At 36.1% G+C, this 24,149-nt stretch overlaps 1 protein-coding gene across 2 annotated transcripts; it reads right to left on the bottom strand.

Moving 5' to 3' along the window:
- Positions 1-196: 196 nt before the first annotated feature.
- Positions 197-22,872, bottom strand: LOC110376197 (androgen-dependent TFPI-regulating protein). Of its 2 annotated transcripts, none has more exons than XM_021334600.3 (4): positions 22,633-22,872; positions 3,905-4,045; positions 2,986-3,206; positions 197-1,836 (listed from the first exon to the last, which is right to left on the bottom strand). In XM_021334600.3, the coding sequence occupies exons 1-4, from the start codon at positions 22,855-22,857 to the stop codon at positions 1,548-1,550; spliced, it is 876 nt and encodes a 291-aa protein (XP_021190275.3). In that variant the 5' UTR covers positions 22,858-22,872; the 3' UTR covers positions 197-1,547. The 2 variants fall into 2 exon arrangements, with proteins under 2 accessions (XP_021190275.3, XP_021190274.3); XM_021334599.3 differs by lacking the exon at positions 22,633-22,872 and adding an exon at positions 11,510-12,026.
- Positions 22,873-24,149: the final 1,277 nt, after the last annotated feature.

The raw sequence follows: 24,149 nt of genomic DNA, 5'->3' as shown, positions 1-24,149 counted from the left end.
TCAGACTCTTACTGACTAAAACCCACCATGTTATTTCTTAAGCCCTTTATGTACCAGCGCCGCGGTAACTCGCGCGAACAATCCCACAGCCCTGACAGGCTTTGGCCCTGGTGCCAAAACAAAGATGAGAAACTGGAAAAGTGGTGCTTCGAGAAATACCTCTACAACAGGACTTAGTAAAGTAAAACAACAATAATAAAATTAAAATTGTTCTATATTTTAACTTAATAACAAATCGTACATTGTAAAATATTAACTGAACATTTCGAAAAACCATTTTAATAGTTAAAAGTGTATTTTCATTTACCAGTTTCCATTTCATTGTATTTCCTGGACCAATAATTAATTAACTTTTTTAAATAATTTTAATTGCAAAGCCAAATCTATTAAAGATAAAAATCGTCTCACAAAATATCCAGTTTTCTATACTTATGTCTATTCTAGAACATATTATTAAATTCTTATTCAGGTAAAACTGTATGGCAAGCTTGTCGACCATTTTGAATGAAACAAAAGAAATCACATTTATTGTCAACTTACTGAGAACCGTTTCCATTATCCTTTCTTTTGTTTTGCTCCTAGAGACAGAATTTTGACATAAGTCACATACAAGTATGTAATTTAGTGTCAAATTCCTATTTCTAATAAGTAAAAACATATCGATAGAATATTGAGAACGACCGTAAGAACTATGAACCCGCTTTGCTATTGAATATTAATTTTGATAAAAAAAAAACATTACTGGAATTATGGATTAAAAATGATTTTAAGTTCACACATTCAGAAAATAAAAATAATATTGCATTTCACTTAACATTATAAACTAACTTATTTCAATAATAACTAAGACAATTTTTCTATTAAAATGGGTAACCTATTTAAAACCAGACATTATCATAATCTGGATCTAAAAATAATATATTTATAACATTTTATTTCCACAAAAGTCGAATGATATATTGTCAAAAAATATCACTATTTCTTAGGCTATTAGGGCTTAATTTTTGTTGAAGAAATCACAGCCATATAAGGGCAATAAAAAGGCAAATTTTATTACGTAGCCCAGTGGTTAGAATACCCGCTTTCATTCATCATATAGCAGGTTTGAATCATGATTGTGACTTATTCAATGTCATTGTTAAAATCTAAGCTATACTACCCTGTTATATGATAAATATTCTCTAGAAAAACCTGGATTTCATGATCTGGAGAAACACACAAAAATGAGCAAGACAGGTTCAATATTGCGAGATTCAACAAATGTATCTCGTGGTGTACTCGCTGTAGCAAACAGTAACACATTGCGCGCGAACATTACTAACATGTCCGCGACACTGCAACCGCCGCGCCGCGCGAACACATGCTAGCTGTGGACTCGAGACAAAATCTCGCTAAAATATGTTCTTTATACGAGAAACTTGTCTTGTGATATGTGAAATTCTTGTCTTATCAACTTGCCCAACACTGTTCCAAAACCGGTTCTAAAAAACTAAAGGTGGGCATTCAACCATCTTCGTAATATAAACCCAAAACACCACCAAAACCAATCAGAAACTCGAACTTTCAATTTGATTCTTCGACCTATGTTTTAAGACACTATCATTAGTTTGTTCCGTGAATCCGCCATTTTGGATTCCAGATTTTTGTTCCTGGATTACTTGCTTCTGGTCTTCTACTTCTTCTCGATGGAAGATCCTGTTGATCGGGAACTGGATGTAGTAGAAGACAAAGGTGGATGTCCAGATGAGGATCTGGTAAAGACAGACTTGCCACCAGGTCATGATGCCGAAGACTGCGTACAACCAGCGGTGTGCGAAGAAGAAGATTGAGTAGTACCTGGAAAGAAATGAAAAAGTTATTTAATTAGGTTGTTATGGCCATGTTTCTTGTTTGGATATAATTTCCATGGACACAGAGATATTGTTGGCAATGGCGGCTGTTCTCAAATGTATAAGGAGACTGGCCATCAGCGCAGGACATATTATAGTGCACAAGCATTTGCTTGGACACAGGTGCACTCTCTATTCCTTTACTCTAAGATCTCAATATGATGGCAATCCTATATGACCGAAATCAGGCGCAGGACCGCTATTTAAGTGCTCTCTGATGCAAGGGTGTATAAACGTCAACTTTCAGACTACGGGCTGCCTTTATGAATGTTTCTCAATCCCACAAACCTATTCCGGCCCGACTCGAGAATCGAACCCGAGAGACCTCAAGTATAGCAATCACGCTTGCGGCCACTAGACCAACGAGGCAGTCACGGGAAGTAGTTAAAACGAAACAGGACATAGTTAGTACCTAATAAATCACTTTGACTTCATTAGTTAGAAATCAGCCCGTTCAAAAGTGTCGATACTGATAAGACTCTCTATGTAGGCATTTTAAAGTTCCCATTGTCACTACAATAGTTAATACGGGCTGCTTTTATGAAAGTTTTTCAAACCCACAAACCTATTTCGGCCCGACTCACAGAGTCGAATCGAAACCCTGTGCACAGCAGTCGTGCTATGTGCCTGCTAGACCAACGAGGACGTATCTAGCATAGTTGAAATATATTGTCTTGTAAACAGTATGTGAAACTACGAACTAACGTTCGTAACGATATCACTCACACACGCATGTGCTCGATGCACGACACTCAGTGCTGACAGCACCGAAAGGACATAAAAGCTCGTCGATGCTCATGTGTGAGTGTAATTTTTACGAACGTTAGTAGGTAGATTCACAACACTTCTTTATTCTAGTATCTTCTAAGGGTTGCCCGGGTAACTGTGTTCAGGAGATCAGATAGGCAGTCGCTCCTTGTAAAGCACTGGTACTCAGCTGAATCCGGTTAGACTGGAAGCCGACCCCAACATGATTGGGGAAAGGCTCGGGAGATGATGATGATGAATAGGTAAGTTTGCCACTATTGGCTGCCTTCTTACCTCTTTGTGTGTGTGAGAACATATGGTACTCTTAATATACGTTTTTTATACTTACACAATAGCATAAAGCACTCCAGCGCCACCAGTCAGCCACAACTCCAGTTTATAATGCGTGGGATGTCTTCTAGCTTGCAGTACCGTTTCTATGAGTATCACGATAGCTATGTTTGTGTGCACGCAATGGTTGAACCACCACGGCACTAGCTGGTCGTAGACTACTGGGAAGACCAGCTCCCGGTCGATCCAGAATAGTGTCCAGAACATTGTGGAGATGAACTGAAAATTGATAAGTAAATTGTTAGGGAAAGTTTTACAAAAAAATTCATTTGGCAGAAAAGTGATTAAAAGGAGTGAGTGGAATATGGTTAACGGTTAAGAACATACTGCCACCAAATGCCACTATAAGCCAAATTGCTGGAACATTGTTTATTATAAAGATAAAAATATAGATAGAAAGATTGAAAAACTGTTTGGTCAGTCTGACGCCGATCTGATTGTTGTTATGTTTGCAATACCGTTTATGTGCATACTGATTTATGAGCCCAAGCACATTAAATCATGAGTTCCATTTCAAAAAGTCTAACTATATGTAGTTTTAGCCGGACATAACTTATTACCCAGTCATCGGGGTACTCCTATCCCGGTGACAACGTGGAGACTTGGCCCACGAGCTCTTATCTACGTCCAATTAGACTGAAAACCTCAATAGTTAAAAGGCTACACCGATGATGTAACAATCAAAGATGATCAGGCAACTCAAATATACCAAGGTTTTTGATTGTATTTATTTCTCCCTTATATACCAATGTTTTACAAGTAACAAATATCTTTGACTTTGACCACCTTATTATAAAACGTGGTTTAAAAAAGTACAAGCTTTAACCTTTTATCATATTTTTTTAACCTATTACTGAAGCGGGTGCTTCTTAAAACCACGTTTTAAAATAAGGTGGTGTAGCTCTAGGTTTACTCACCAGCGTCAGCGGCACCACAAGCCCCGAGAACATGACATCTCGACAGAACCTCAGCTTCCTCCCCAGGCCTGTCTCGTGGCGGTCGAACCACTCCATCAGGTCGTACACCAGAGACATGGTCAGGAAGATAGTTTGGAACAGCTGTGGGAGAGAGAAAGAACATCGTTAATATAATAATATCGAATAATATCAGGACAACTTTTCACACACGGTCGGTTAGCCCCATAATTAACTCGTGTTATGGGTGCTAACACAACTGATAAACTACATATAGCTACATAGTTATAAATACATATTAGAGCACCCAGACTAAGGCCAACAAGCATGCTCGTCACACAAATGTCGACCGGACCGGGAATCGAACCCGGGACCACAGTTTCGGCAGTCCGGCATGGAGACCATTGCGCCAACGAGGTCGTCAAATAAGAACAAATTGACAGCGTGTAACGCTAAATGTCCGAAACCTCATACACCCGAAACGATTTTTGATTTAATTGACCAAATTCTGTCAAAGTTTATTTAATGTTCATTAATTTTTTTGGGCTGTTAAGTTGTACAGGTAATTCTCGGATCATTTCTTGCGGCTGTAACACGGCAAACTACATATTAGATAACGGTTTGATTGATTCTAGTAATTATTCTGATCAAACTATTTTCGGTTGTATAATAACACATAAAAAAAAATACGTAGTTCAATCTGCTTAAAGTGGAAATCGGATCCAAGGGAATTTCATCATAATCATTTCAAACTATTTTACCTATACAGCCTAGTGATAAATACACCAATCTCTCAAGTTAGTATGAGTGTGTGGATTTAATTCCAGGTCAGGCAAGTGCCAATGCAGCTTTTCTAAGTTTTTATGTACTTTTTAAGTATATTTTGGAAACTACGTGGCGTAATAGTTAACGCTCAATCCTTCTCTGTGTGAGAGGAGGCGTCTGCCAAGTAGGTATTTAAGAGTCAGAAAATCTGTCAAGCCGTTATGCCAAGGCGTAGCGTCATATCGTGATTCCGGGTAACCGGGTTGAGCAGGTCAGATAGGCAGTCGCTCCATATGGCACACTGGTACTCAGCTGCATACGGTTAGACTGGAAGCCGACCCCAACAATGTGGGACAATAAAAGGCCGATGATGATGAAATTACAGTAGACAAAGTTAAAATAGGCGACGCAACATTTTCAGTTCCACTGAAATTAACTCGATCCTTATCAGCTAACATTCCAACAAATTACAAACAAACAAATAAACGTAATTAATATAATAATCAGTTGATCAGAGGTGACGACGAGGTCGTTTCGCGTCTGACTGCTATCAGTCGAGAGACAAAGTTCAGCCAATCAGACGTAGCGTGTAGACATGATAGGACGAGGTGTCAGTGTAAGCGGGCTTAGAAACGCTTGTAATAATTTCATAAAACCAAACAAAATGATAATGCTGATGTCCTTTTAGCCGACTATTGGCTGTGGCTGTTCTTATGAAAGTAGATTAGCCAACTGCGCAGGACATATTATAGTGCACAACCATTTGCGCAGACACAGGTGCACCCACTATTCCTTCACTCTCTTAACCCGATGGGACGGCAATCCGACACGACCGGAGAGAGATGAGGCGCATAATCGACATTAAGGTGCTCTCCAATGCACGGGTGTATCAACCAACTTCCAGGCTCCGGGCTGCTTTGTGCTTTGTGTTTGAAAGTCTTCTAAAAGCCACAAAGCGATTTCGGCCCGACTCGAGAATCGAACAAGATGCCTCGTGTTTAGTAGCTGCACTTGCAACAGCTAGACCAACGAGGCAGGCATACGCGTTATATAGAGGAAAGATAGGCTACGTCTTATCCAGGTGCGCAAAGTTGTTAAGTACTAAGGGAGATGGGTAAAACAGTTAGTAAGTTATACCTAAATACATACATTATTTAACTTGAACAACGAGATATAAGTTTTCTCTATTCTAATATATGTAGGTAAACAATGCAAGTTATGTGAAATCAATGGCTAGTTTCCCATGAATTAAACATGTAACATGTAACTACATACAGGTAGATATGGGTATCTTAAATAGAAGAAAGTAAGTATGTATAAAAAGTGGTCAAGTAACGTTATTTTGACGCAAAGATTTCAACTTACAACCCGTTTTTAGTAAACAATACATAATTACCATGGACTTGATAATTACTGGACGTGAAATATGCTGCTTTAGGCGAGAATTCGTTTCATTTGGTTTGACTGTCAATAAAAATGTTCTTGTACGGATACTGATTTCATAAATAGGATAAGTTTGTAGGTATAAAGAAAATAGCCTCTTCTGCATATCTACCTATCTTTTTTAGTACAATTTAATTCTTTATAGAATTTAGGGTTAAAACTTTTAAAATACCTCAAATAATAAGATTAAGTCCACCTTAATATAACAAATTCTTCCGTGTTTCGGAAGGCACGATAAACGCTAGATCCCGGCTGTTATTTGAAAATCTTTTTCAGTCGTTACTGGTAGTCAAAAGCCAGAAAATCGAACAACCAATCTTACCAAGGAGCATCGTTTTGGCCCAAGTAACTGAATCGAGGAGATCAGATAGGCTCCATGTAGCAGTCGCTCCATGTAGCACACTGGTACTCAGCTGCATCCAGTTAGACTGGAAGCCGACCCCAACATAGTTTTTGCAAAGACAAGACATACCTTTCTGAAGTTCCTTATCCCGTAGTTACCTCATCTAAGTAAATACGCCACGCCCACAACATAACTCCCACAGTATTGTCACAGGTCATCCCTTTCTACGCATAAGGTTAAGCGCATGCGCAGTAGAATAGCTAGTGCCGAGTGTAAGCCTTTCTCTGTTCACTTTCGATTTGTCTGTTTGTGGTGGTAGAATATTGTTAGCCTAGTAAGTTGAGAAATCGTTTATAGGTAATTCTTCTCTTGGGTATTTTTTGTTATTACTTCCATCCAAATTTCATCAATATCATTTATGTAACAATAAGTGGTAAAAATAAGTAACCAACTTTCTTATTTATAACTTAAATTTCTTATAAATAACTCCTACAATATAGGCATGAGTTTTCTTAAAACTGTTCAGGTAGTAAGAATTTTCATGTAATTTTTTCGAAAAAAAACTGTGAATGAAAATGAACCTACAAAGGAAACACCTTTTTGTTTCTTTGTACCCTAAAGACTCAGAAACTACTAAACCTATATCAAATTTATTTCACTGTTGGAAAGCTACACTTTTCCCTTGTAACATAGGCTATATTTTATACCGGTATGGGCAGTAGTTTCCACGGGACGCGAGCGAATCAGTGAGAAAGATCTAGTTTGAAAACAACGTGCAACTAGCTTGACGTAACGAAAGAACTATTTTAGGCGTAATTGAAAATAAAAATCTCCTAATGAGCGTTAATCTTCTTGAAAACTGTCCTCATTTTATCAAACCCGCTCCGCTTATCGCTCCGCCTATCGCCCCGCTAACACTCGCACCTTATCACTGCCCCGTCCTAGATATCGTGCAATTGTATCCGGTGGCCCGATAGTTATTAGGGCAGGCACGTGACCAACCTTTGGACGCCATTGATAGGGTGTTTGATGTCCGGTTGATGCAATTGTTTCCCGTGGTTATGGGAATAGTGCAGTGGGTGGAAGATAAATGCATTTTTTTGGTACTGTTTCGTTTTAAGGTCATTTTTAGGGTAAAACGGGTCCCTGTAAGAAGGTCCTACTAAGATTTTGCTGTCTGTTTGTGCATTTGTGACCAGTCTGTATCTTATAAACCATGATAGCCAGACAATTTTTTTATGGTTGACTTATTATTGTTTTTCTGCTGTAACAACAAATATTGAAAACTAAAGTAAAAAATATAGGGGGTATCTACACAAGAAACGTGACTTTTTATCGTTTTTCACCTAATGGAACGAAATCCTTCATATGCGAGTCAAACTCGCTCCTAGCCAGTTTTTATTAGTCTCAATAACTAACAGAACCTTAATTACTCGTATTTTAACTGGTCAATCAACTTCTGCCTAACTTCCCAACTATGTTGGGGTCGGCTCCCAGTCTAATCAAATGCAGCTGAGTACCACTGTTTTACAAGCAGCGACTGCCTATCTGACCTGCTCAACCTAGTTACCCGGGCAACCCAATACCCCTTGGTTAGACTGGTGTCAGACTTACTGGCTTCTGACTATCCGTAACAACTGTCAAGGATGTTCAATGACAGCCGGGACCTACAGTTTAACGTGCCTTCCGAAACACAGTCATTGTCCAAGACATAGGTACTTAGAAAGTACCCAATCTCGTACTTGAGAGGTTGGTTCTTTACCCACTAGGCCACCACAACTTACAATACTTTACAGAGTGGTATTATACCTAATATGACAATCTTAATGAACCATACTTCAAGCAATATATTGCCTCATTTATTAACGATAATATAATGTTATCTACAGTTTTGTAACAAGTATAGAATCAACTAATTACAATCGTATGATTTTCTTAATTATTATATATTGACCTTTACTTGAACGGGGATGTATAATATATCACGTGGTAATTATTGGACAGTCGCGTGCATTGAAATTGGGTCAGCTTTGAAAATAATACTGTTTTTGAAATCTATGCTAATATTATGAAGCTGAAAACTTTGTTTAATTAAACGTGCTAATGTCTCGAACTAGTGGTCTGATTTGAAAGATTATTTCAGTGTTAGAAATCCCATTTACGGAGGAAAGTTATAAAGGCAATTTTTTTATCCTTGAATTAGTTTAAATTTTCAGATGGGAGCTGGTCAGTAAATTTTAATAATATAAGTAAGAGTGATGTGGCATCCACGAAATGAAGTAAAGTTTTTGCAAAAGTTGGAATGCCTCAAAACAAAAGAAAGATGTTATAAGTTTGACAGCCGTGTTTGTGTGTCTGTCTGAGGCAACCTAGCTTTTAAAAAGATAAACCGATTGGGATACAGTTTATTTTAGACCATCACTGGTATTCCAGCGGTGGTTCTTAAATAAGTTTGATCAAAATCAGCTGAGGCTTTTCAAGCTATCATCTATTAGGCAACAGAGCTACGGATCTCAGATTCAGTGTTCGTATTCGTTTTTTATTGATGTCAAAATAACTTCCCTGCAAAATTTTATATTTATTAAAATCTAAACTATCACTATCATGTCGCATCACTTCAGGATGGGCACGTTATGCACACTCTGTAAACACGCATCACACGGGTGTCATGCCTGATGTATCATGTAATAACATATCATTATATCACATCACTATATGTATGTGTAGTTATCGTAGTCAATCACTAACGTAGATAATGTTTCACTATGATTCTGATTTATTGTATAAACTATCGTCTAGGAAAGGTTTCCAGCTTCAAGTAAGTTCCAGCTCATGAAAGTACATCACAAAACACCTATTATAACTACATTTTGACAAACTACTTTCTTTCTTCCTCTGTCTTAGGACAACTAAGCCTGAAAGCATAGATAACTAAATATTTAACATCATTCGTGTAAAGTGCCCTGGGCCCGTTTCCAGTAAACTATCTGCCTATATCTAGATTTGCTTTCTAGGGATAAAAATTTGACAGTAGATATTTATTATTGGACTCATGTTACAATTCTAATTTAATTCTAAATTCTAAATAGATAATATGTAGGTTATTGACATATAGTAATCCCACTATTCCCTCAGATTAGCGCACTCAAACAAACTCTTCATTATAATATTTGTATAGATTATAGGTAATAAACGAACAAAGAATCTATAGACAGTGCACCCATAAATAATAATTACTTAAATTGCATTACGATTGAAAGTCCTACCTACACATACCACACAGTACTAAAAAATAATGTCTGATTTCAAAGAAAGATGCATTCATGAGTTTATCAATATTTTACTTACTTATCAAGAAAGTTATGACCCCTAACTATGGCGTGAGACTATAATCGATAAATTGATATTTTACTCTAGATTGCAAATAATTCGAGTCAGCTGCAATATCATCTGCCTAGCCTTTTTCCCAAGTATGTTGGGGTCGGCTTCCAGTCTAACCGGATGCAGCTGAGTACCAGTGTGCCACATGGAGCGACTGCCTATCTGACCTCCTCAACCAAGTTACCTAACCCCTTGGTACGAACAGCTACAGGTGACCATAAAACTAAAGATATACCTGAATACAAGTGAGACATATTTAAATGGTAAATGGCTGAAATGATGCTTAAGAGAGAGAAATTGTAAATATTTCCTTTTTTAATATCCTTTTTTGAGGTTAAAAATAAAATGCGTTTAACTTTGTTGTTGAACGCGGGCAACTTAATAAAACACTATACGCGGGTTGCGGGAAAAACGAATGGAAATAAAAATATTATGACCGGTTAATCAGCATCGTTGTCTGTGGTTTAACTATTCATTTTTAAGACAAAATGAAACACCGACAAAAATGTTCAAATACCAGCCATTAAACGTCATATAACTTTCTATATAACTAGCCCAATTTCTTTGCAACAAATTGTAATTTCTATCGGAATTACACTACCGTTTAGTCACAATACAAATACACTAGCCGTTATCCCGCGGATTCACCCGCGTCCCGTGAGAACTACTGCCCAAACTGGGATAAAATATAGCCTATGTTACTCGGGAATAGTATAGCTTCCCAACAGTGAAAGAATTTTTCAAATCGATTCAGTAGTTTTGGAGCATTTAGGGTACAAAGAAGCAGACCTGTTTCCTCTTTATTACCTACTAGCGACCCGCTCCGGCTTCGCGCGGGATAACAGTGTTTCCAAACTATTTTATGTTTGTTATTATACATATAAACCTTCCTCTTTAATCATTTTATCTATTTAAAAAAACCGCATGCAAATCGGTTGCGTAGTTTTGAAGATTTAAGCGTACAAAGGGACATAGGGACGGAAAAAGCTACTTTGTTTTATATGTAGTGATATCATTAGTATTAAGTAGTATAGATTATTTTTATATCACCACGTGTTACAACAATGATTATGTCGAAATCATAATTGAATGTTTAAGAAATAATTACGAAACTGATTGTACAGTTTATTGACCGCGGACGGTAAAGTGGAGGTAGATTGATAAAACTGTAGTTAACTGGTATTACCTATATTTGTTAAGATCCTGGTCCAATGTACTGACTTATCTATAGTAAGTATTTACTTGTACCCTAAAGGCTCCGAAACTACTGAACCGATTTGAAAAATTCTTTCATTGTTGAATAGCTACACTCTTCTCAAAGGCTATATTTTATCTCGATATCTTCTTCTTAGTTTAATGTAACAATGAGTTATCTAGGCTACTTTTTATCCGTGTGCAGGAAGTAATTCGCGCTTGTGCGCTTTACTTTAACCGATTTTATAGATCAAAAATGCTCATAAACTCTTTGTATCTATCTGATAAAAAAAAAATACACAGGGCTTGAGAAAGGACATTCACTACTTTTAACCGGTTGCGGGAAGTGGTTTCCCCTGAGAGTGGACAAATCATCAATTATAAAATATACAAGGGCATTCAAATCCTATTGGCATGCAATACTTTTTCAACGTTATTTTTCCATGCAATATAATTTGAGAGTATGGAAAGGAGGTACTTACAAAATTCCATCCAGTGAGATATCCAGCCCTATATCTATACAAATTGTCGATTTCAACAATATCGCTGCTTCTAATATCTAAGCCAGCCGCAAAAATAGAAATATAAGCATTATGCAAAACCCCGAACAAATGATAAACCGTTAACCAATACAATTTAGAATCACTACGATCAAATAACTTCTCGTTTTCAGTAATTAAAAAACATAAAATGTTATAAAATATATTACTATCCTTCCATAAAATCTCTTCCATTTTTTCCATTTTTATATTTATAAAATAAAATTCCAACGCACTTTTTCTTCAAATACTTTTCGAATATCGAATCACTTTTATAAAGAATTAAATTTGAATTTTGAATTTTAAAATGCGGCACTGATATTTTTATTTTTGGAATTTATATTTGAAGCACTTATTTTCTAAGATTAAAATTATGATTTTATTTATTATAGTTAACTTATAATTTATGCTAATAGACGCCCGATTCCCGTAGTGGTTTAGGGCGACTAATGGTTATCTTTCAAACTAATTAATTAGTGCAGACGGTATCTCATTATTTGTGTACGTTAAACGTAACTTGGGTTTACCCTCTAATTAATATTATTCCAGTTTATTTAAGAAACTTTTGTTTAACTAATAAGTCATCTAATGATGTTTTTGCGTAGTAATACTAATTACCGTTTGTAAAATTATTGTTAAAAAGTTCGCAGAAATCTTTTTCCAATTAAAAAGTGTATAATTTTTCTACGGCTTAGAAACGTCACCCAACTCATTTGTACAACATGGAACATTCATTTCAAATAAGTATATAAAAGTTCTACAAAACCAATATACAGAATTATGTTAAATAAGTTATGTGCTTAAAAATTAAATGTATGTCAAATATACAAATAATATTTGAAGTTAAAATATGTTGCTGGGAAGTTTGTTCCACCATTTCTTCTTCCCAGCAAAAAAAATGGTTTTAAGTCTTTTTGATGAACATAGTCTTTTCTTGCAACCCAGTTTTAAATAAATTATATTGTAATTCATAAAAGACTTATATAAAAAATATCTCTTCTTAACAGTCGGGAAAATAAATGATACATTGTACAAAATAAAAAATACGTAGAGCAAGTGGTGACATCTAATGAGCTTTGCTTTTATAATTTTATAAGGCGCTACATAATACCTAAGTATTGTATGTTGCGCGCCTGTATAGATAAATTAGCGCGCCAAAGTATTGGGTAGCCGGGGCAACTGGGTTGAGGAGGTCAGACAGGCAGTCGCTCCATGTGGCACACTGGTACTCAGCTACATCCGGTTAGACTGGAAGCCGACCCCAACATAGTTGAAAAAAAGGCGCGAAGGATGATGATGGAATGAAATGACTCCTCCTGCTGTGGGTGCAGCATGAGAAAGTGTCAGACTCTTACTGACTAAACCCGCCATGTTCCTTCTTAAGCCCTTTATGTACCAGGGCCGCGATAACTCGCGCGAACAATCCCGCAGCCCCGACAGAATGAAATTCTTCTTAGGTATAGTTTTGCATTTTTCAAGGTCAATCTGAATATAAGATATGTTATGTAGCCTTGATTTGAGAAAATATTATATTTAGAACGTATGTTTTATATGCGTTATTTATTTAATTGGCCTTAGATGACAAGGTGATATGTGATATGTAATTTGATTTAGTTTTTAATAGTGTTTATCTAGATGAAATAAGTATTAGTACAAACAGGTTGTAATCTATACTAATACTAGCGACCCGCCCCAGCTTCGCACGGGATATCAATATTTCCCCACAATTTAATGGATGATATTATACATATAAACCTTCCACTTTAATCACTCAATCTACTAAAAAAACCGCATGAAAATCAGTTGCGTAGTTTTGAAGATTTAAGCGTACAAAGGGACATAGGGACAGAAAAAGCGACTTTGTTTTATACTATGTATGTATAGTGATAATAAACAGGATTTTTTTTGTGCCGTTATGGCCTCCAAAAGTACGAAGCCGATTTGAGCCATTATTTTGCTGTTGGAAAGCTGCTCTATTTTCGAATAACATAGGCTGTATTTTAGCCGATTATGAGCAGAAGTTCCTCTGAGATGCGGGTGAAACCGCGGGAAAACAGCTAGTTTTTTTTTATAAATGGCTGTTTTCCTTGCTCGTTTAATTTGTTAAACCATCGTTCATTTTATTTCACTATAAAATAACTCATTTAACTCTGTATTTTATCTCACTAATACTATATTTTGTACTAACTAATACTTATGTTACCAATATAATTGGATCCATTTTCATCGACAAATTAAACGTAACTTTTTCTTAAAACAACTCCTTACTTTGAAAACTTAACGTAAACATTCATAGTTAACAGTTGTTTTAAGAAAACTGTCGTTTAATTTGTCCGTGAACTTGTTTGCTTAATTAGTATTAATTGCATGTTAGTAGTCATTTAACCTGACAACTATTAGTACGAAGTCTAAGGCTGCAATAGTCATTATTAATAATTATTAGAACCATTATTAGTATGTGACTATTCTTAGAAAATAATGGAAAAATACAGTGCAAAAACGTTAGCGTAATTATATAAGATAATTAAGAATACTTAGGTTCATTTCCTACATCATTTTACATTTGCAAAGAAATACTCATATATTTATTTGGATTCCATAATGTTGCCATAGATGTTGAAAAGGCTTAAAGCTAGGTACAATTATGGACCCTTACACATAGCAAAAAGGCATTACAAATATTGAATAATAATTACAAAAACAAAGACTAAACTTAAGAGAGCTCGTGGCTTGATCGATCATAAGATTAAGCAACGCTTGGCGCGGTCATCACGGGTACTCAGAAGACAGAAAGTCTGACAACCAGTCTTACCTAGGGTAATAGGGTAGGTATTAGGATGTCCAGGTAACTGGGTTGAGGAGATCAGATAGGCAGTCGCTCCTTGTAAAACACTGGTACTCAACTGCATGCTGTTAGACTGGAAGCCGACCGCAACATAGTTGGGAAAAGGCTACGCAGATAACGAACGATTTTTCACAGGTAGTAAAATTTCAAAGCATCAAGCAAAAATACTAATTTGATTTTAAATATTCATATACTTACGTAGAATAAACAAAAACATAATGTAACTTCTATGGCCTTAGAGAAGCAAAAAAATCTTCGAAAAAACTGGTTTTCAAAATGATCTATAAAGTCAGGAAGGTCATTGACGATTGTGAATAGAATAATATTATATCTTTACTTCTATACTAAGAATATAATGAAGGAGAAACTTTTTTTGAGACATCGAAATCACTGAACCGATTAGAAAAATTGTTGAACTGTTAGGAAGCTACACTATTTGTGTTGAACATGGGCTATATTTTAACCTGATACGGCAAAAAGTCCTCGAGACACGGGAAGACTGCTTAAGGTATAAAAACAAGAATTTAAGTCACTTGCTAAGCCTGGACTATAAACCCTTATTTTTTTATCGAATAAATATGGCACATTATTCAGCAAAACAGCACTTTTCGAACGTCAGAAATTTACAAAAGACAGCCCCCAAAACGCTCGCCCTTCACCACTTCCTATGTGTTTTTGCTGGGAAGAAGAAGTGGAGCAACAAACTCCCCAGCAACCTTATATAGGTATAGGTTATAGGTATAGGTATGATCGTTTACATTGTACAATGTACATTTTCGATCGTTTTATGTATGCATACGGAAGCGTGTTCCAAAGGGCACGATAAACTTTAGGTCCCGGCTGTCATTTGAACATCTTTGGCATTCGTTACGGGTAGTCAGAAGCCAGAAAGTCTGACTAACCAGTCTTACCAAGGGGTATTGGGTTGCCGGGTAACTGGGTTGAGGAAGTCAGATAAGCAGTCGCTCTACTAAATATATTAGATGTTTTACTAGATGTTATTTTCTTTACATAAAAAATACTATCAAAACCATAATAAATAAACTTTTGTCAGACTTAAACCATTGTATTTTAAACTTACCTCTTAAATATAACCTCGTAATGCGTACATAAGGAAATAAACAAGTTTTTTTACTTCTTAACTACTTATGTAAATATGTTCATGTAGGTACCTACCTATCATGATTCTTTTGTCTACAGATATATTTTTGTTAATAACGTCATACTTTTGCAACGTAAACAGTAAGTTAATAAGGCTGAGGGATTGTTCGAAAAAAGAAGGAAAATTGAGAGGCGTATTAAACTAATATTAATATAATTTTTTTAATTATTTGTACCTTAAAAGCTGAAACTACTGAACCAATTTGAAAAAATATTTGACTGTTGGCCATCTACACTATGCCACGAGTAACATAGGCTATATTATAAGAGAAACCGAGAAACACAGCAAGTAATTAAGGATATTGCCTACAAAACTTTTAATGCTAAAAAAATCAAGAACCTAGACTTATCGCATGAAACATTTTTAAACAGAAAACAAGTAAATGTCAGCTCAGCAGTCATTGTACTTATAAAAACTGGTAGTCAGGTACCAGCCACATAGCCTATTAGCCAAGGTTAACACTACTCTTGCCAAGGTCTGTCAGTAGATGGGTTACCCCAGCTGTCATTTTAGATCTTTGACAGTCGTTTCGGTTAGTTAAAAACCAGGAAATCCCATAGTAAGGTCATCATCATCCTCCGAGCCTTTTCCCAATCATGTTGGGGTCGACTTCCAGTCTAACCGGATTCAGCTGAGTACCAGTGCTTTACAAGAAGCGACTGCCTATCTGACCTTCTCAACCCAGTTACCCGGGCAACCCGATACCCCTTGGTAAGACTGGTGTCAGATTTACTGGCTTCTGACTACCCGTAACGGCTGCCAAGGATGTTCAATGACAGCCGGGACCTACAGTTTAACGTGCCATCCCATAGTAAGGTAAGGTTTACAATTACTGTTGCATAATTTTGAAGTGTTATTTATTAACCAACCCGCATTGAGCGCACGTGGTGATTAACGCCCAATCCTTCTCCTTTTAAGAGGAGGCCGCAGCCCAGCAGTGGGACAATAAAAAGGTTGAAGTACCTATAGTAGTAAGTATGAAGTATTATCAAATTACTTATAAGTACTTACAAAATTCCAATTTGTCACATAAAACGGTAAAAACATTAAGATATCGAACACAGCAGGATTCACTTCTTCCAAATTAAATAAGAAAAGGTTTGCTATATAAGCAAAATACACCACATTAGCATAAAAGAATATACCACAAAATATAACATGAAAAACTAATCGAAAATACAAACGAATTAAAGTTTTATTTTCTAAACTTTCCGTTATTATAATTTTCACTTCTGTCATTTTAGTATTTTGAATTGCAATTTTAATTTTTAGAATTATATTTTTAGTTTCGAAAATACGTGTTTTCGGTCAAAGATTCCACTAAATAATAAAATAATACGATTTACTTAGCTTTGTTTTTTACCTAAATACTAATTATTCAAACAGGTTCACATAGTATATTTTGGAATAATGTTTCTATGTATATTTTTTGTCATGACGTCTGTTGTTGAGTTTACCGTTAATTATATAATTTTTTTTATTTATATTTTAAGCTAATCTAAAGCCTTGTAAAGATGGTAAAGTTTTGTTCCATTTTATAAGAAATCATGAAATCGCTGAGGAATCAAATCCCGCTGTGGATGCAGCGTGAGGGAGTGTCAGACTCTTACTGTCTAAACCATGTTCCTTTTTAAGCCCTTTATGTACCTGAGCAATCATAAGTTTCAACACACAAATTCAAAATGAAATTATAATTTGCGATATGAATCAAGTCATTATGTCTTTTTTCTTTTTCTTTCACAGCCTTTTTTTATCGTCCCACTGCTGGGCTGCGGCCTCCTCTCACACGGAGAAGGATTGAGCATTAATCACCACGCTTGCTCAATGCGGGTTGGTGATTTCAGACTTTATATTTTTTATGAGTATGGAAGACTTACAGCTAAGTACATATAATAGTTAATTGTGTGACTAACTGACAGCCAATTACAAGTCTTCACTTCTAAAACTAGTTTAACATAAAAAGGACAGTAGAACAAACTCAACACACTGCTTATAACGCCTGAGCAAAAACAAAAAACAATAATTAAAAAACGCAAAACCAATAACTTTGCTACAGGATTTTTTGAGGGAAATGTTATGTATTAGAAATTGAATTGAGAAATGGGGAAAAATTAATTTAATTTTTAAAGAAATTCAATGCTAAACTCTTTTTCACCGAAGTCACACTTGTTTTAAATATGTCTAAGTCAAACTGCTTACACACCTTATTAAAATATCTACACACACGCACAAAATAAGAATTTTGCCTGTAATTTGTATTTGATAATGGTACGCTTAGCGGTGGATTGAACCTTTTGGATTTACTTGGCACATTAAAATAGAAAGACGATAAAATTTCAAAACAATTTATATCACCTTGAACCGCTTTCAATAAAAATATACAGTCAGAGATGTCACGTCGATTAGCCAGTGGTAAAAGATGAAATTTTTTACAGAGATTGGGATAGTTAACTGATTGATACGGTACTCTTTGATGATAGCATAAGAATTTTATAAATCTTTTTTGGATACGCTCAATGCGGTCAATGTATTTGTGATAGCAGGGGTTCCATATTTCAGATGCATATTCCAAGTGGCTTCTAACATAAGTACAGTAAAGAATTATTAAAGTTTTGGCTTTTGTGAAGCACTTAGATAATCGCATAACGAAACCCAGAGACTTAGACGCTTTAGCAACGATAGCATCGACATGCTTATCAAAGCTTAGTTTGTAATCGTGATGCACTCCCAGATCACGAATAGTATCACATCTGGGTAAGACCTGACCACCTAGAGTGTACGTTGTGGTTAGAACCGATCTTCCACGAGAATATGTCACAACAGAGCATTTGCTGGGGTTCAGGTCAAGCTTGTTATTTTTACAATAATTTTGAAGACTCTGTAAATCTTTTTGAAGTGCTGACATGTCCGCTGTTGAAGATATAGTTGCGTATATCTTCATATCATCAGCAAAGCACAATAATTTGGATGAAGTGAAGCAGGAATCGATGTCATTTACGTAAATAATAAATAATAACGGACCGAGCAGGGAGCCCTGGGGGACACCACTAGGGACTGAAACCCAGCTAGAAATGTAGTTATTTAATACTACAGCCTGTGACCTGTTTTCTATGTAAGATGAAAACCATCTGAGTAAGTCACCGCGTATACCGATCCCCTCTAACTTCTGTAATAGGATGGAATGGTCGATCCGGTCAAAACATTTACTATAATCTGTGTAAATGACATCAACCTGCCCACCATGATCCATTGCGTCTGTGATGTAATTGTTTAGCAGTACAAGATTAGTAACAGTGGATCTACCTTTGAGAAAACCGTGTTGGAAGGGACTAAATGATAATTTTAGAGCCGAATAAACTTGGTTGTATACTATACGTTCGAACATCTTGGCGATAATACACAGTTTGGATATCGGTCTATAATTTGCAATTTCTGTTTTGACTCCTTTCTTATGTATTGGCGATATATATGCCGACTTCCACATGTGGGGGACAACACAAGAAGATAAAGATTTCTTAAATAAAATTGAAATAGGATATGCTATAGTTGCAGCACAGCGTACTAGAAGCTTGGATGAGATGTTATCCGGTCCTGGCGCTTTTGACGTATCCAATTTACGAAGCATGTTGATAATATCTTCTGTGTCTACCGTGATACAACTGATATCGGATGAAGGGTTTGATGGTTCCATAACATGAGCAAAAGGAGAGCTAGCACCATCACGATCGAGGTTGGGATCTAAAAAAGTCGAGTGAAAATACTTTGCAAAAGCCTCACAAATAGATTCACCAGTGCGCAGTGTTTCATTTTTATAATTGAACGAGCTCGGGATCGCATTCGTGTTATGACGTTTTTTAACAAATGTCCAAAAATGTTTAGGGTTGTTTTCTATAGACGTTTCGGTAAGTTTTAAGTAATTAGAGTAACATTGACTTTCCAATGATTTTACCCTTTCGCGAAGAAGTTTAAAGGTTTGTTCGTCAGCTATATTACCATAGGTTTTAAATTTTTTTAAGTATTTATGTTTCTCCTTTATGATTTTAATTAATGAAGAACTATACCAGGTCGGATACGATTTGTTGCGGAAAAGTTTCTGGGGAATATATTTAAGTTGGAGGTTATAAATTATGCTGTTGAAAAAGCTTACCGAATCGTCAACTGACCTTACTGAAAATTCATTATCCCAGTCAGTCTTAGAAATATCGCGGTTAAGAGAATCATAGTCACCCCTATCATATAAGAATTGTAAACGTGATGCTCTCTCAAGAGGAGGCGTTTCGACAAGATCTACTGTAATCTGCAATGCCGGGTGATAATCATCGATTGGTACCAACGGGCTTAAACATTCACTGACGCCGACTGCCACGTTGGAAAGTACTAAGTCGAGTATTTTGCCGTGTTTGTTAGTCACACCATTATATTGACTATAATCTATAGTACATAACTCATCGCCTAATAATACTTCATCACTACTTTTAAGATTTGATGGGACGAACGATATGCCATCAGATGAGACCCAATTTATTCCACTCATGTTGAAGTCGCCAATAACAAGAAATTTATCAGGACAGTTATCAATAACAGATGTATTTAATTTGGACAGAAAGTTCGTTAACTGTGAAGAAAAAGAAAGACCACGGTTTTGTTTACAAAGATAAATTCCACAAAGATGTAAGTTAATATACTTACGTGTATTAAAGTCCTTCAAATGCATACTTATCCAGAGATCTTCAGCAGTTGATTGAAAATGTTGTTGACATGTAACTGACAATTCTCGACGAGTAGCTATTAACACCCCACCACCGCGCGATTGACCAGTTAAAATATAATCCCTGTCCCTACGCCACACAATATACCTTTCATCAAAAAACTCTGAGTTCAAAACTCCATCCAACAGCCACGTCTCCGTGAGAATAATAATATCGTATGTACATGAAATAATCCAGGTTTCCTCAAGATGATTAGTCATTATGTAAGTACATTTAATTATTCTTTTATTTCTGATTTATGCAGTGTTTATTTTAATACTTATTGCTCTTCTAATCTGTTTTACTATCAAGTTTATTTAAAGAACAAATTAGTACACCTATAAATGCAAGCATGCAATTTGCATTTTATAATTACATTAACGGGTACTTACAAGATGATATTATAAGATAAATGTGTAATCACTGTAACAATCTTTTTGAAACAAAATACTTACTCTGAGGTCACATATTGGAATGCCGACAATATCTTTGAATAATCACGTATTTTATAATATTGGTTATTAGCACGTACTTTGTGTCATTTTGATATAAACAATCCATTATTTACCTAGTCTTTTTGGCTGACAGAGAGGAATGGAAGCAGAAAACTTATTGCGAAGTCCCCAAAAAACTTGGGAACAGGGCAGAAATAAAGAGCCAGATATACATATAGAATAGAGCAGTCACTAGTAACCAACTTCAGAGTGGCAATGTTACTTGGAGTACCCGGACACTGCAGAATAAATAGCCGTTGGTTGGGAGAAAATATTTTTTATAAAAAATGCAGAATTAAATGATCGTTGTTATGTGCTTACTACCATTCATTTAAATACTGATTAATGGGTCTGAGTACATCATCGGCCTACTAAAAGTTTACAGTAAACGGGAGCTCTTAGTGTGAGCTGTACAAAGGAAATATTGTTTTTCCTACGGTATAACTTAATATAGAGGAAAAACCATAGATACTAAAGTATTATATTCCATTAGCTTTTATTAAGGCAATAAATATGCTTACATTTGATTGATCTTGACCGATGGATTCCGACCTTGCGAACTGTGATCACCGCTATAATGTTACCTTCACGGTTATTGGTAATTCAGCATATTATCTTTGCATACATAACATACTACCACTTAATATTATAATGCTGATCATGCCAATGAATCGAAAGGTTTCTAGTATTTTTAAGGAGATTTTATTTTCCATGAACATAAGATAGATAGGTGTATAACTTTATTAGGTACACCAATTTTAATATAATGGGCGGTCTTATCGCTAGGAGCGATCTCTTCCAGACAACCTTAGGATGGATTGAGACCTGTAGGAAAAGATTATACTGTAGGCTGTTAGGCAAAGTGTACATTTGCTCCTGCAATTAGGTATGGTTATTATGGCGGCTTAACACTCTTGAATTCACTGGAAAAGTCCTGCCAGATGATTTGGGTATAGGCTTGAATACCTACGCGAGAACTCTTGCGAAAACCATCCACATTCAAGTTCATGCCTATTCACAGATATTCTCGGCACTAGTGTTAAGTCGGCATTAGAATTTGTTAAATTCAGGGAAATATGACTTCATCAAAGCGTAGCGTTGAGGATAACTTTGCCACCTACTCTATTGGGCATCATGGCAGGCAGTACCTGATTATAATTGATTACCTACGTGTTATGGTGTATCACTTACACACGATTTTATAGTTTTTACGAGAAAAAAATGTTCATGAATCAATGAAAAGAAATGATCATCTGTTATGTATGTGTAGTCCAAAACACCTGTAAGACCGGTCGATAAAAACTAACGACCATTTAGTCACACATAACAGTTTATGTTCAACCGTGGAACTACGAAATACTGAGTTGATATCATCAGGTTGGCCTTTTCCCAAATAAGTTGGGGTCGGCTTACAGTCTCACTGGATGCAGCTGAGTACCGGTGTGCCACATGGCGTGACTGCCTTGTATATTTTCCCTGACCCTTTTACCCAGGCAACCCGGTATCCAGCCAATGGTACCACGGAGGACTAAATAACTAGTTATTCTGAAGTTTAAATAACTAGGTATTTTGTTCGTGAGTGGTACTGTTACTGGTAGCTTTCTTCCTGCAACTGCCAAAGGCGTTCAAATGACAGTTAAACGTATCTTCCGAAACAAGAAGGAATCTTTATGACAACATGATCACCCATTCATGGACCTTATCCATTGCTGAAACGTATGATTCTAACATACGGTTGTTGAGTTGAATTAATAGCTTAGAGAAGAAAATGTTTATTTCCTATTATTTCATAGATAGGTGTTAAAAAAATAACTCACAAAATTCCAATTCGTCAGGTAACAAGGAGTGAATAACTTAGCAGTAACAATAGCAGGTTCAGTCACATCTTCTCTCTGCAATAACTGCATCCACAGATATCCACCATACATTAGCACAGAATGGAATACACCACTAGCTATCACATGAAATATCAACCTTAAGTACAGGGAAATAGAGCGCTTTTTGCCGTAACTTTCACCCACTGTTATTTTCACTTCTGTCATTTTGAATTATATTTTTAGTTTGTTTTTAGAAAAGAAATTTTATTTTTATTTGTCTTGAAATAGTGTTTTATTTTTTGAATTGTAACTGTAATTTTTATTTTTATTGCACAATATTTTTATAATTTTATGAATTGGACTTTTAATTTTCTTGAATTGTATTTTTTTTATTTATAATTTTATTTTTTTGTTTATATTTATAAATAAAAACGTGCAAACTGCTTGAGGTCAAGTTACGCTATGTGATCGCCTAGTATGTATAGCAGTGATTTTAGAATTCCGTAATCGTTATATCAATTCTTAATGACTCTTTATTAATGAGAGTTTTAATTGGAATGCAATTTGTGTTTTGATAATGACACTTTGACTCAAATTCTATTAATCGACTTGACGCAGTCAGTTTTTGGATGGGGTCGCAACAATTTTCTTCTATTTTGGCTTTCATTTTATTTGGATTCCCAGGTCGAGAAGAAATGGCTTTGTGGGTTTTAGAATCTTTCACAAATCAGCCCGAAGTCTGGAAGCTAAAAAGAAAGAACATAATGTCAGTCTACTTATGATCTCTCTCCGGTGGTGTCGGATTGTTGTCCCATCGCGCTATGAGAGTGAAGGAATAGTGAGTGCACCTGTGTCTGCGCAAATGCTCGTGCACTATATTACGTCCTGCGCAGTTGGCTTCCTTTTAAGAGAACAGCTATTGTGAATGACAATCGACTAAGATACCATTATTATTTGTTACATGTGCGGAACCAACACAATAAGTTATGAAGAATTGCGAACGAAGCCGGTTTTGGTTCGATAGCGTTGTGACGTTAAACGCACGCCACAATAAATAATTCCACTCTTTCAACCTGTTATTAATTCGTGTAATAATAACACAAAAGTATGTCTATTCATATACCTTGATATATGCCTACAGAAGTCATCATCTAATATAGGCTTCCAGTCTAATATTTTGAAATCTCTTCTATATGTATTCGTTCCTAGACTTCTGTAGGCCGACCGTTCCTAGACCGTGTTTCGGAGGGCACGATAAACTGTAGGTCCCGGCTGTCATTGAACATCTTTGGCAGTCGTTACGGGTAGTCAGAAGCCAGTAAGTCTGACAACCAGTTTTACCAAGGGGTATTGGATAGCCCGGGTAACTGGGTTGAGGAGATCAGATAGGCAGTCGCTCCTTGTAAAACACTGGTACTCAGCTGCATCCGATTAGACTGGAAGCCGACCCCAACATAGTTGGGAAAAGGCTCGACATAGCTATGATGTGTGCGTACTATATTGAATTATCATATTGA

The sequence above is a fragment of the Helicoverpa armigera genome, chromosome 27 (assembly GCF_030705265.1).
Source record: "Helicoverpa armigera isolate CAAS_96S chromosome 27, ASM3070526v1, whole genome shotgun sequence".
In the NCBI taxonomy this organism is placed as follows: domain Eukaryota; kingdom Metazoa; phylum Arthropoda; class Insecta; order Lepidoptera; family Noctuidae; genus Helicoverpa; species Helicoverpa armigera.
Note: the sequence above shows the minus strand (reverse complement) of the source record. Positions and strands in the feature narration are given on the sequence as shown.